Source organism: Porites lutea, chromosome 5 (genome assembly GCF_958299795.1).
Source record: "Porites lutea chromosome 5, jaPorLute2.1, whole genome shotgun sequence".
Lineage (NCBI taxonomy): Eukaryota > Metazoa > Cnidaria > Anthozoa > Scleractinia > Poritidae > Porites > Porites lutea.
In genome coordinates, this window is record NC_133205.1 from 422,171 (window position 1) to 435,000 (window position 12,830).

The window sequence follows — 12,830 nt, forward strand, 5'->3', positions numbered from 1 at the left end:
GTGAGAAATAAAATGCTACACGACAGGGACATTTTTAAATCAAAACAGTTTACCAACATTTTTCGCCGTAATGGTTTCATCAGTAAACGCATATGTTACAAAAAATGCTAAGACTATCCTCGAGACTATCTAGACAGTTCGGGAAACAGTATACACATAGTTGAGAAAACAAGGCTATAAAAAATATTTAAAACTGAGGAAAAACGTGCTTACATATGACAGATAAACACAACAAACAACCCACGGTTCTCACTGTATATTTACCTTTTTATATAGACTTCTAAGACTGTCGATTTCTAATTTACATTTTCTTAGTGACAGTAAAAAGTGTTCTTGCTGGCAGAGTTTACAGTAGGTTGCTAGTAGTCGGTAGCAAACGTAAGGGAAATTCCCGACAGTAACCCAGTACTCACTACACTGTAATAGAAGGTGATTAGGTTCAGAAAAATAACAGTAACAAAAAAATTATTCCAGCTTTTTCGTTTCGACTCGTCATATGGGACTTAAATTGAAGGCCACAAGGCGTCCGCAATTCACCGCAGTCGCACGTAGAAATTTCTTGGGATCAATTCAAAACGGCAGAACCTGTTTACGACTTATCTGACACTCAGATCTCCCTAGTGTCTGTCTGTAGGTGAGATAGCTGGACACAAGATTACATCATGATAGAATTCTGGTTACCATGCCTTACAGGAGCTCCTGAGCCTGGTTTAAATCTGCTACAACGGTTACATTAAGCATGAATTAATGTCGGGATAAAGGCTAGGAAGGTGTAGAGAAACTCAGACGCTTGTTCTGCGCCACAAATACATTAATGAACAATTTTTATGGAGATTGCAAAGCGAACTCGGTGGTGAGGATGGGGAGAACGTTCCTCTCGTTTTGAGGTACTGGGCTTGAACTCTAGCTACACTGTAAACTACAATTTGTACTCTGAAAATCCCCTCAAAATTTTCATGTCCGCCTCCTGAAAGTGACCCCCAAAATATTTGTACCAGCTTCAATATTTTGGTAGCCTCAGGGTTACTAAATAGTATCTATCACAACTCCCAACGCTAACAAAAAAGCTTAGGGACAAGTAAGTTATGTTTACTAATATTGATTTTGCGTCGTATTAATTTCGTTAATTCATGGGAATAAAAAATTCACTCATCATAGTAAAAAAAAATGTCGAGTTTGAATAACAGTGGAAGACTGTTATATTATTTGATTCTCAATTTCGCAGGCTCGGAACCAACCGTTAAAACATCCACACACTACCAGACCCTGGGGTAGTTTGTTTGCTTTGTCCATCTAGTACAGAAGGCTCAAGCTACATTACTTCTGCAGTATTTGTTATCTATTCACTGAACAGTACTACATCTATCTATTTTACTTGCCTTTGCAGCCAGTATACTAGGTGCCGTCTGTCTTTGTTACTAGAAAATACCGATATTTGGCAACTTATACACTTAGTTATATATTATTATAAAGGAAATAAAGGGAGAATTAAAGAATAAACCATAAGAGAACACAGAAAAAATCTGGGCCCCAGGTGGGATTCGAACCCACGACCCTCTGTGTTCTAGATCGGATGCTCTAACCTCTGAGCCACTGAGGACTCGTTGGCGAGCAATGGTCATTTTTTGTGGGTTGGACTTGCGAACCGTATCACGCGAACTGCATCACGCAGTCACGTGGTCCATCACAAGCAACAAATCTGAATCCCATCTGAGGCTCAGATTTTTCTGTGTCCTCTTATGGTTGATTCTTTAACTCTCCCTTTATTTCCTTTATAATACTAATATCAGTGGTATATATTATTACATATGTTATATTCTAAGTTAGAAAAATCCAACTAGTGGTCTATTATCAATGCTGCGTTCTGATTGGTTGAGCTACTACTAGGCTATATTTTATAGCCCACTAGGAGCGAAAAGCGCCGGCTTTGAAAACCAGAACAATGGCGGCTGAATCGTGTTTTGCTAGCTAAAGTTGTTTTGTCTCGATATTTTTTACCAACTAGTTGGATTTTTCTAAAACAATTATTCCTCGCGCCCTCATGGCCTCTGAGTCAATAACCCATGAGGCCAGCCCATTCGGGCTCGAGGAATAATTGCTAATTATTACCTTAAAGTCCCCACGTGAAAAAAATTTCCAACTTAATCCCAAAACCATAAGGTAATCCTCTTACAAAATGGTTCTACAAAACTGATTCTAGACCTTAAGTATAACCTTTTAAGACAAACTAAGCAGTAAAATCGGCTATTAGAACTCTGTTGGTATGATTCTCGATTAATCCGAGGAAATTCAGTACAGAGTCTTATCACATGTCTGAAAAGTCACCACATGATAGCTAGACTGCACAGGACAGCCAGTCCCCACAGGACCGTCAGCCGGCTCTTTCTGTAACTCACTCATCTATTCATTCCTTTGAGTTCGCAAATCACAAATCCTCGTCATCGATCGCAGAATGTCGGTTCTTAGGGGTTGTTTTAGGAACCGCAAATTTCTGATTGCCTTTTGAAGAAGACTTTGTGTGGCTCTTTGAGATGGATGTCGCTTTAACACTCTAGAAAAGAAGACACACACACCCACCATCTTAAAACATGAGCTTGATTGCCACTCTTTTAATTACTACCGACAATGAAATAAATTTCGACAAGGATAATCCCGGTTAAAACGTCGTAAAACCTCGGTTATAAGCCGTCTACACCACCTTGGTCCAGTATTTCACCAAAAAGAACTGAAGTAAATCCAGGTAACAACGACAACAACAACAAGAAAACAAACAAACAAAAAAACATGAAATAATAACTTATGCAATCAAAATGAAACACTTTCTACCGTGTCTTGTGATTCAGTGCTATCGTTAGATTCATCTACTTCTCCGTTTCCCTCAATTTGACTTGGGTATAACGGTAAAATACCGTCCTATGAAAAGAACACACGCAAAATGAGTCACACGCATGGAGTGTAAAAAACTGTTTAAACATCACAACGCGTGACAATGATGAAATGCTCATTGCGTCATAAGTGCGGGAAACAGATAAAAAACACTGGTTTCCTGACTGGATTCAAACTCATAACCTCCCACCGTACCGAGAAGTTTCCTCTTCTTGCCATGACGCTTCGCCCTTCCCTTGTTTCCCATCAATCACTTGCCCAGTCTCGCGGGAGTTTCTAAGCCCCCGAGGAAGAGGCTACCTCCAGTCCCATACATTGTAAGTATCGGAAACAGGGCTCAAAATAAATTTGGGTGTGCTGGCGGTTGTGTTAACCAGCCAAAGAAATTTCAACTCGGTCACTTCTCTCTTCTGATCGGTCAATATGTTTAAAATAACACGGTAACTAAATTGAACGAACTAACCTAACAAACAAAAACAAAAAGTTAAAAAAAAGGAATAGTGTGAAAAAGTTTTTTTTCCTAGTCGCTTGTTTACGTGTTCGGTCAAAATGACAGGCAAGCCTAAAGTTTGTACGGACAAATGATCGGCCGTTATTTTAAGCCCTGAACAATGTAGTCAAAAGCACCCATTGTGTAGCCTTCTAAGCAGATGTCCTTTTGAGTCGTCACACAGTCTTTCTCAAAGTTGTCAATTAAATTTATTATATTGATTAAATATATATTAATTTTACCTGTTTATTCCACTCAATTTCATCCGTCACTCTCTTCACACATGTGTTCATGAACACAAACTAAAAGAAAACAGAAAACAAATGTAACTAAATAGAATCCAGACCTACATAAAGTGTCACAAACTCTAATTATACAACTTCGTATATCGAAACTGTAACAATTAGTTTGGGATGAAACATACGCAAAATTTCTTGTTTAATGAAATACGCAAGGTAAGGTGGCTCGACCTTGTTTTTGAGTGCTTGTTAATAGGCTGATTTAGCAACAGGACGGGAACGTCAGCTGACGACGGGAAAGCGCGCGGAAAGGACTAAACACGACTTCCGGTGGCCAATTTGCCGGTGCCCTTGATCTGCGCGCGCCGTCTTCAACTGACGTTCCCGTTCTGTTGTTAAATCAGCCTAATATCTCTGTAACAGTGCCATCTTAGTAAAAAGTCTGATAAGTCAAACAAACAAATTATTTTTCCCAAAAAATAAGCTTAGTAAGTAAAAAAACCTCAGTATTAGTGGGCATGATTGGCACTAGAAACGGAAAGAGAAGTGGACACGCGCGAGAGCGCGGGCTCCTCCCTTATTTCGCGCTCCGCACTCTCTCCGCGTTTTTCCGGGGACGGAAATCCTCTTTTCCTTTCCCTCTCTCTTTCTAGAACCAACCAGGCAGATAACTCAACATATCGACGTACATATTGTGAATAAATTTTCACCCATCTTGGTTTCTTGCCCCCTTTGCTGTACTCGAAGCAGAAAGCCATGGCTTCATCATCGGCTTCCCAATTAGTCAGATCCTCCCAGTTAAATGTATGTTCCTGATCCTTAAAAGAAAAGAAAAACAAAAACAAACACAAACACAAAGAGTCATACCTGTACCATTTGCACGAGGAATAATTAGATGCGTCCTAAAATAAGTCGGGAACAGCTGGTATAAGTGGTTCGCGTCTAGTTTCGGTCCCGTTTTCAAGTACCCAACACGTCGCGTGCTTAAATAACGACGTTTTCTTCGCCTTAACTAAGAAGTGTCTTATTTAAGAACAGGTGTTACGGGAAGTTCTTAGGTAAGACATATTAATATTTAAGACGAAAATGCCATTTACACGGAAAGTTCGGGTTTTACTTTCTAACTTGATTTTTTGGGGGCATAAAATAACCCTAGGTGATCTGTCTTCATAGTAAAAGAATCATCCTGCGAGCAAGCTTTGTGGAGGGAACTCTCTCTCCTTTTTCCCCCATCCCAGAGCTCCCTACCCCCCCCCCCCCCGCCACCCCACAGAGAGCTTGCTCGCAATCTAGTCATGATAAGTTTCATAATTTAGTTTGTATAAATTATAGCAGTTTCAGGCGACCGAGCGCTCAATTATGTCCTGCAGCCGCCAGCTTTGATTTTGAAGGAAGACTTAATAGAGTAGGAGATTAATAGGCTGGACATAAGACGAAAGATCGAGTTGGGGGTGGGGGGGACAATCGACTACCCTCTCCCTAATCACAAACTCCACTGCAGGCGTAATAAGATAAGAAGTTGCCAGGTAAATTTTAGATTGAGTAAAACTGACCTCTTTATCACCCTGATCTGAACAAGCCTGTAATCGGAAACTGTTTAAACTTATTGACACAATAACATGGCCACTTTTTCTTGCATCACAGGCGCAGTGGGGGAACACAACTGTTCCATATCCCTCTAAAGTCCTCGCAACATCCAAAAACTGCAAACGACACAATGGGAAACATTAAATCTGTAGCAGACAACTACAAAGAACAGTTTCAGAAAAAAATGCACCTTTAATTTGAAAGGGTACCACTTAGAATGAAAAATGGTCGGATGTTTTTCCTTAACATTGGTTTATCAAGGCGCGAAGCGCGAGGCGCGCGACCGTAGCGCGTCTCTCCCCAATCTCACGCTCCGTTTTCACCCTCACTCTAGGACCTTCGTATGACCTCACTCCGGCGCGTTCTTGACCTACGCAAATATACGGAATGTTTTGCAGTCTACGTACTTCTAACATGACAATAGCAAAGAGTTTTGCAAGATCAGTCCTATTACAGCCTAGAAGGCGAGAATAAGCTTACTTGTACATGAAAAAGTACACACGTATCTTCAGTTTTCACTAAGGGAAGAACGGAATGTTAAATACATCCAAAAAGTACCTACCAGTACTTAAAACATAGGAGATGTGTTATGCTTTCTTGGCAGTAATTTTGAATTGAGTACAATTTAATCACATGCTTTTTTATGCTTGCAAAAAACGATTTTCTTTTCACTTACTTCTTTTTTCTTATTGGCAGCCTGTAGCTCTTTGATCTTTTGTAAGTTTTTCCCAGGTAACAGCGTTCTTCTTCTTAAGTCACCAACTGCCTGCAAGATAAACTGACCCATTACACCTGCTTGTTCAAAGCCTTTATCACTTTCCTCCACATTGTACCGAAAAAGCACTTTCAAATCTTTTCATAGTGTAAGGGGTTTTGTAGACGCTGATTAACGTGAAAGGAAAATATTATTTAATGAAGTGAGCAATACCAAAACACACAGTCCTGGCAGAAAATCACTGGGTCGGCCTGGGGCCTGGCCAGGGCCAGGTCGAGGGTTGAGGTCTAGTCCTGGGCTGGGTTTTTCAAAGCTGGGTTAAAATAGCCCAGGGTTAGTGTGAAATTTGAATTAAAAAGCAAATTCAGTTAATTCTTGTTGTCTACAGTTTGATGATTGGATGCTCTAAAAATAATAAAGAAAATTATCCCAGGGCAGGAAAAAAAATTTAAATCCTTTTAACTAATGTGCAATTAAATTTCAGTTTCACTTGCCCCCACTAAAATTTTACTTGCCGCAAGGGAACACAATGCCTTATCATCTATAGTTCTAAGGTACTGTCCATAATAGGTCATAGATAATGACAAAGTGAATAAGATTACTAGCACTTGTAAGTATTAGTAACTGCTGGATTTGACCAATATGATGATCAGAGGAGTAACACAAGCAACCAAACTTACTTTTTGATTTTAACTTAATTCATCCTGTCAACTAATTGTGTCACTCAACTTGTAGTCTTCAGTTTTGAAATAGTTTCTGTCTGGAAATTATCATTTACCAAGCTGACACTTTCAGACAGACTCACAGGACCACTGATGCCATTAAACTTCTATTTTTACTTGCCCAAGATTAACATTTACTTGCCGCGGGCAATCGGACTTAGGTTTTTTCCTGCCCTGTATCTGAGAAAATGCTTTTCAACAAAAGAAAAAGAAACGTGGAGGTAATCAGCCTTTGAACAACTGGGCCTTGGATTTTAAATAATTGTGTAGAATACCTGGTTATAAAGAAGATTTAACGCAGTTTCATCGTCATTCATCTGAACTTCCTGTCAAATGAAAAACAACTCAGTTAAAACCCACCTCTGATGATAATCAACAAAAGATCCATCTCCCAATAAAACCATTTGTAAAAAATTGTTTTAATAAGGGACTTCAATACTGTTAAAGGATTGGAGATTACTTCAGCATTATACCAAAGAATCATCATTTTCTGAAGGCCATTAAAAGTATTATCAAAGCACAGTGTACTGTACATACCCTAGCAAGAGTAAAATTCCATTTTCTTAATGCAAGGCAGGTTGTTGATGATGCGGAATAACTCCGAATGTAAACACTGTGAGGCAACTCATTGTTCTCAAGCTTTCGTTCTGTAAAATATTCCTATCATTAATGGGTCTGCACATATTATAATAAAACTACACATAACTTTTTGTTAATGTACAGTTGAAAGATTAACTAATTTGAGAAAGGTGACCTTCATTTAAAGAATACATGCATGTAAGGAGTATTACTAGTTTATAGGACAAGAAAACTGAAATTTACCCTCTTCCGTGTCCAACAGAAGGTTTAAACACCATTAAAATAACTTGAAAAGCATCAGTGGATTTTATTGAATGTTTATAATAAGAAGTTAGTACAAATCAAATTCAGGTACACAATAAAAGTAAGACCCATGTCAGTGGATGGCCACAATATTAAAACAGTTTGACTGTTTTTACTTTAGAAAGAAATAACTATGACATACAAAGAGCCAACAGGAAAAATACAAAAGCAATTGCAATGAAAGCAAAATTGCAACTTACAGATATTTTTGTCATAGACTAGGGATCACACACTAGATTCAATAATCACTTATCAAGAGCAGGACAGCTAACAATGGAAGCCAATTTTTGAAGTACTCCCACCTGACAAGAGTGCGACATCCTAGATCTGTTGCCTCATTTCTCACAAAATAAGTCATAAAATTTTGCTATATCCCTAGACTTTCATTTAACCAAAAAGGGACTATCACTGGATGATTCTTGATCACAACGCCTTGACTAAAATGATCAAGATGTAATTCAGCAATTCTTTGTACCCTGCTCAGGAAACTACCGCACATGAGTAAAGCATGGTGGAAAGGGGGCATGATAGAGGGCAAAAAAAATACTATCATTTTCCATTTTAATTAACATGAACATGGAGCCTCAAGCTAACAAGATATAACAGCTAGTGAACAAAAAGATGTAGACAATACATGCACACAGAAAGGACTTTGTAAATCATTCAGTGTAAATAATAATTATTTGTAATTCATTCAGTGGTCTTGATTCTCTCTTTATTCTTTGGCGTGTTTGAAGTGAAAGGCTAGGAATAATTATAATAGAACACTTGGTGTCCAGTCCCTCGGGAAACCAGTTAGTTTTGTTTTCCCCAGAATCCTGACATTAGGTGTATAAAGTAATGCACAGCAACATCACTCAACAATTCGATCAGGTTAATTTACCATTTTCTGGAAGCAGAATCTGGTTTTAACACTATGTAAGCAGTATAATAAATAATAATTCATTCAAATCATTACTTTATGCCTGATTGGCTTAAATTTGGACAATGTCTGCCAATATCAATACAGCTGATGTCAATCATATCGTCACCAACAAAAAAAAGGCACACAGACATCACCAAGGAACAGTGTGGCGACTCAAGTGTTTTGGTAGTGAAGAGCTGAAGAGAATGGTGCAAGATTCCTCATAATATGTGAACACAAAAAAGTCTTCACATCACACAAAAGCTGAATCCAATCAGGTTTTTGCACAAAACATGAGTAGTCAGACTTAAACAATAAATGCTAACTTTGTATAAACCTATGGTTTGTGTTATTTGGAAGCTAAAAAAAAAAACTGAAAAGCATGGTATTTTGTCAATAACTTACCAAAACCACTTTCCATAATCTCAAAAAGGGCAAAGTTAAAAGCATTTTCCAGGCTCAGATTGAGCTTCTGTACCAAGGCCTTGAAATAGAATACAAAATGAGAAAAGGCTGTAATTCCACATTTTCAAATAGTCCTTAGCCAATGGCTCTGGATAAACTATCTGACATGTAACAGTGCAAATCACTCTGAGTGTTTTTCTGTTTTAAAGTTACCTGTAAAAAAAGCATTGAGGGGTTGGTAGGCGTTTTGTAAGGATCCACAGACTTCCTTGTTAAAATGGACTGGCAAAGTGAAGCACTCACATGTGATTTTCTAGAGGTGCATGGTGACAAAAATCTTCTTAATGAGGGTCAATTTTGGGTTCTCAAGAAGTGCCATTTTGGACATTTGCCTGCCTTGTTTACGAAATGCTATTCTTCAAAGAACTGAGGCCTAGCCTTAAAACTCAGAGTGACTCAATTAGATAAAGTCAGAATGATCTAAAATCGTGTTTCTACCATGTAATGTCAAGGCCAACTGAAAAACTTTTTTGTAGAAATGCATGGCCATCATTCAGAGTTTTCTGATCATCCTGCAATGTTCTAAGTTAATAGTCTTTACCTTAAACACTTCCTCCGTCCTGTGACATCTCAACACAGTTACCGTAGTAATGGCATCATCAGGCAAATATATTCTCAACTCAACTTTCATTTTACCATCTTCTGTGTCTTTCTCCTAGTGATTACAGAGAAAAGAAGAGCTGCATGTCATCAGGGGTGTCCCTGAGAGCCAGCCACCGGCTTATTTCACTGGCACAAATTGCTCTGGTAAACAATAGCATGGGGCAATTTTGAAAGAGCACTTGAGTAAAATAGCCAGCTTGACTGATAAAAAAGCCTGCTAAGCTTTTCCTTAGCTGCATCTCCGCTCATTATTGTCACTTCCAGAAGTTTAGGAAGGATCAAAGAACATGTCTTAATTATCCCAAACATTTAACTCTAAAGGACTACAGTTAAGAGATCCAGTTGAACAATTTTGCTTCCTCAAAATCTCAACATTGTCCCCATATACAGAGTTTGAAATATTGCCTAGTCAGTCAACGGACAATTTCCAGCCAGAAATGGCTATATTTGACTGGTCAAATCTTTTGAAGGCCAGTTATGTTGTCTGATCATAACTGTTAATGAACAGCACTGTACAGCGGGACAAAAAGCAAACTGATATAGTTATGTTGTTTAATTTCCAGTCGATCATAACTATGCCTAGATGTTGTAAATTTGAATTTCCCTGGCATAAAAGAGGCCGTCAAAATCAATTTTTTTCTTTATGTTAGTTTGCCTGTGCTATATTATCCTCATTTTTTTTAAGTTGTCCATAGTACTCAGTAGTTTTGTGTAAGTTAGTTCATTTGCAGTACTAATACTTGTCATTTCAATGTTTCTCTAGGTTTGTGGAGTATCATTTTTCTGTAAAATATTACTTTTAAAATATTTGACTAGTCAAAAATGGGTCTTAGGTGAAAAATACATATCTAACCTTTCGCCATAAAACATACTGGCACATTTATAGTGTAGTGGAGACCCCAACTTCAATCACTTTCAGGGGCGGATCCAGGATTTTTTTTAGGAGGGGGCGCACTCGTCTCTTGCTCTACTTCAACACCAATAAACCACATAGTTTTTTTTTTGCAGAATACCAGTTGTATTAGAAAACTGCAGGTCATCTAAGGGGGGGGGGGGGGTGTGTGCACCCCCTGCACCCTCCCCCTAGATCCGCCCCTGACTTTTTGTTCACAATAACAGTTGTTAGTCAACATATATTAGTGGGTACTGAGAGTGTTTAATACTATTTTACCTACAGAAGGTGAAGTACATAAAAAGAGTGCAGACTACTGAGAAAATTATTCTAGGTGCATACATATATTTTAGTCAAGTTTCACTTTTGGTGAGCATTGATTTTATCGACAAGAAACAGGTTGGTGAAATCAATGAAATGCTAAAATTACCACAACATGGTTTTCAGAGGATTTCAGGAATTCTTCCATGATATCTGATTCTCCTATAATTCTCACAGAATTTACTGCAATGAAACAATGTTAGTCAGCTCATTCTCATCTATTTTACATTCCCCTGTATTTAAAAATTGGTTTATGCTTAGCAAGCGTATACAGCTGTATCAAATTATGGATGCATGTGGGAAGTTTGGAGAGCATGAGAGAAGAATAAGTGTAGGCTAGTCAGTGCTCTTCAAACTTCCCAAGTGCATCCAAAACTTGATATATGCACTTCTTAAAGTATGAACCAACAATTGGTTCATACTTTAAGACGTTATTCTCTTTTACCATAGTCTGACAACCAAGTCTGATTTGTGATTGACAATGAGTGGCACAAAAAAAAAAAATGCTTTTATTGGATGTTTAAAAAACACCAAAATTGTCCACCCTGAAAGAGAATGCTTAATGTCAAACTGGCAGAGCTTGAGACAAAGTAAGCTTATTTAATAGTTAACAATCAATACAATGAGGACAAAAGAGTTTTCAAGCCCACATAAAGTTGAAATACGCCAATATTTCTAAGAGGGCCTGGAGTATGGTTTCAATTCTTAACAAGGTTTACATTTTGCTTACGGAAATTTAGGAAACTCTTGGTGGTTTTCTCCTAGCTAAAATGACACTACCTGCCATCTTACATCAAATTTGTTTGCAAACAATAGGTACAAGTCTAAGACATATTGGTCACAAGGCTTGCTGCAGTTTGCTATTGTAAGAACATGTACAGTATAGGCAAGACAGAGAATCATTACTGCTACAATATAGAATCATGAAGATGATAATGATGAAGTATTATTGCAAATCACCAGGTTCCAAGCCAGTTATGAGAGAGAAACTACACTGAAGCCATGCTGTGGTTTCATTTGACTTTATGCTGAATATACAAAATAGATAGCAATAATTATTTTATTTACTACTATTACCTTGTTCAAGGTAGGATTCCAGACCTTTCCTTCGAGATTCTAACTGTTGATCTGACAAATTAAATGGCCATTTTCCAGGGAACTTTGGAAACTGAAAATCTCTGAACTCCTTTTTGAGCTAAATTTAAGGTATAAAATTAACAATTAGCCCTCTACTGTTTACAGTCCACTCTGTCATAAAAGACACCTCTGTTACTGAGTTGACCCCTACCTTTCTTTACTCCCTTTATTTGAGTCTCTGTAAGACAGATATCACTCTTATAGACTGCGGGCACCTACAATAGTGCAGGTCCCAAAGGTGTATGATGTCTTAGAGAGAGTTGACTCTATATTTATTACTTTCCTTATTTTGTTTTTCGGCATGGTAATTCATGATAACTATAAGTTAAGAACTTTAGAAAAGCTCAAGAACATGCAAGATATTCTAAACTCATAATGAATTGCTGTTATAAAATTTGGAAGGTTTTAAGATAATTATTAGATGTTTACAACTTTTTGATATTATACCACACTGGCCCTGTAAGATAGTTTAACAAGTACATCCCGTAGACCATGTTAACAAATATATTTGTAAAATAATCTGTTGACATTTTAATAGTATTGAATGAACTAAATTTCTCACCTTGTTATGTAAATTTGAAAATTCTTTGTATCTTCTGGAACAAATATGCTTGTCTTCAAAATATATATTATAAACCTAAAATAATAAGAACAAAATTAATAATTTAGTACTTAATGTGCTGGAAGTGTAATTTGAAAATAAAGAAATTCGCTTGATTGCTGCTTCAGTTCAGTTTACTATAGACAGTTTGTAATCCAGTGCTCTTAAGAGGTTACACAACATAGGGCTCAAAAAGACTTGAATTCCAACTTGTCTTTTGGTAAAGTAGCTCTAGTCACATTTTATGCTTGCCTGGAGCCACTTGTTACTCTTCTTAGAAAGTTACTTGCTCAGCAAGGAAATTGACTTGTTTGTGGTTTGGGAATTTTTTCGGGCCCTGAACAATAAGTTAACAAATATTTATGACTTCTTCTTGAAAAAAGTGA

At 37.6% G+C, this 12,830-nt stretch overlaps 1 protein-coding gene across 1 annotated transcript in view; it reads right to left on the reverse strand.

Moving 5' to 3' along the window:
• Window positions 1-241: 241 nt before the first annotated feature.
• LOC140938938 (sorting nexin-27-like) overlaps window positions 242-12,830 on the reverse strand; it is a 14,649-nt gene continuing 2,060 nt past the window's right edge. The window contains exons 3-15 of the mRNA XM_073388469.1: window positions 12,406-12,480; window positions 11,784-11,901; window positions 10,816-10,889; window positions 9,432-9,545; window positions 8,831-8,909; window positions 7,177-7,286; window positions 6,915-6,965; window positions 5,879-5,968; window positions 5,169-5,318; window positions 4,305-4,433; window positions 3,619-3,678; window positions 2,827-2,913; window positions 242-2,551 (exon numbers count right to left, since the gene is read on the reverse strand). Of these exons, the coding sequence (XP_073244570.1) occupies window positions 2,426-2,551; window positions 2,827-2,913; window positions 3,619-3,678; window positions 4,305-4,433; window positions 5,169-5,318; window positions 5,879-5,968; window positions 6,915-6,965; window positions 7,177-7,286; window positions 8,831-8,909; window positions 9,432-9,545; window positions 10,816-10,889; window positions 11,784-11,901; window positions 12,406-12,480 (1,263 nt within the window). The 3' untranslated portion in view covers window positions 242-2,425. The remainder of the gene's footprint in view (window positions 2,552-2,826; window positions 2,914-3,618; window positions 3,679-4,304; window positions 4,434-5,168; window positions 5,319-5,878; window positions 5,969-6,914; window positions 6,966-7,176; window positions 7,287-8,830; window positions 8,910-9,431; window positions 9,546-10,815; window positions 10,890-11,783; window positions 11,902-12,405; window positions 12,481-12,830) is intronic.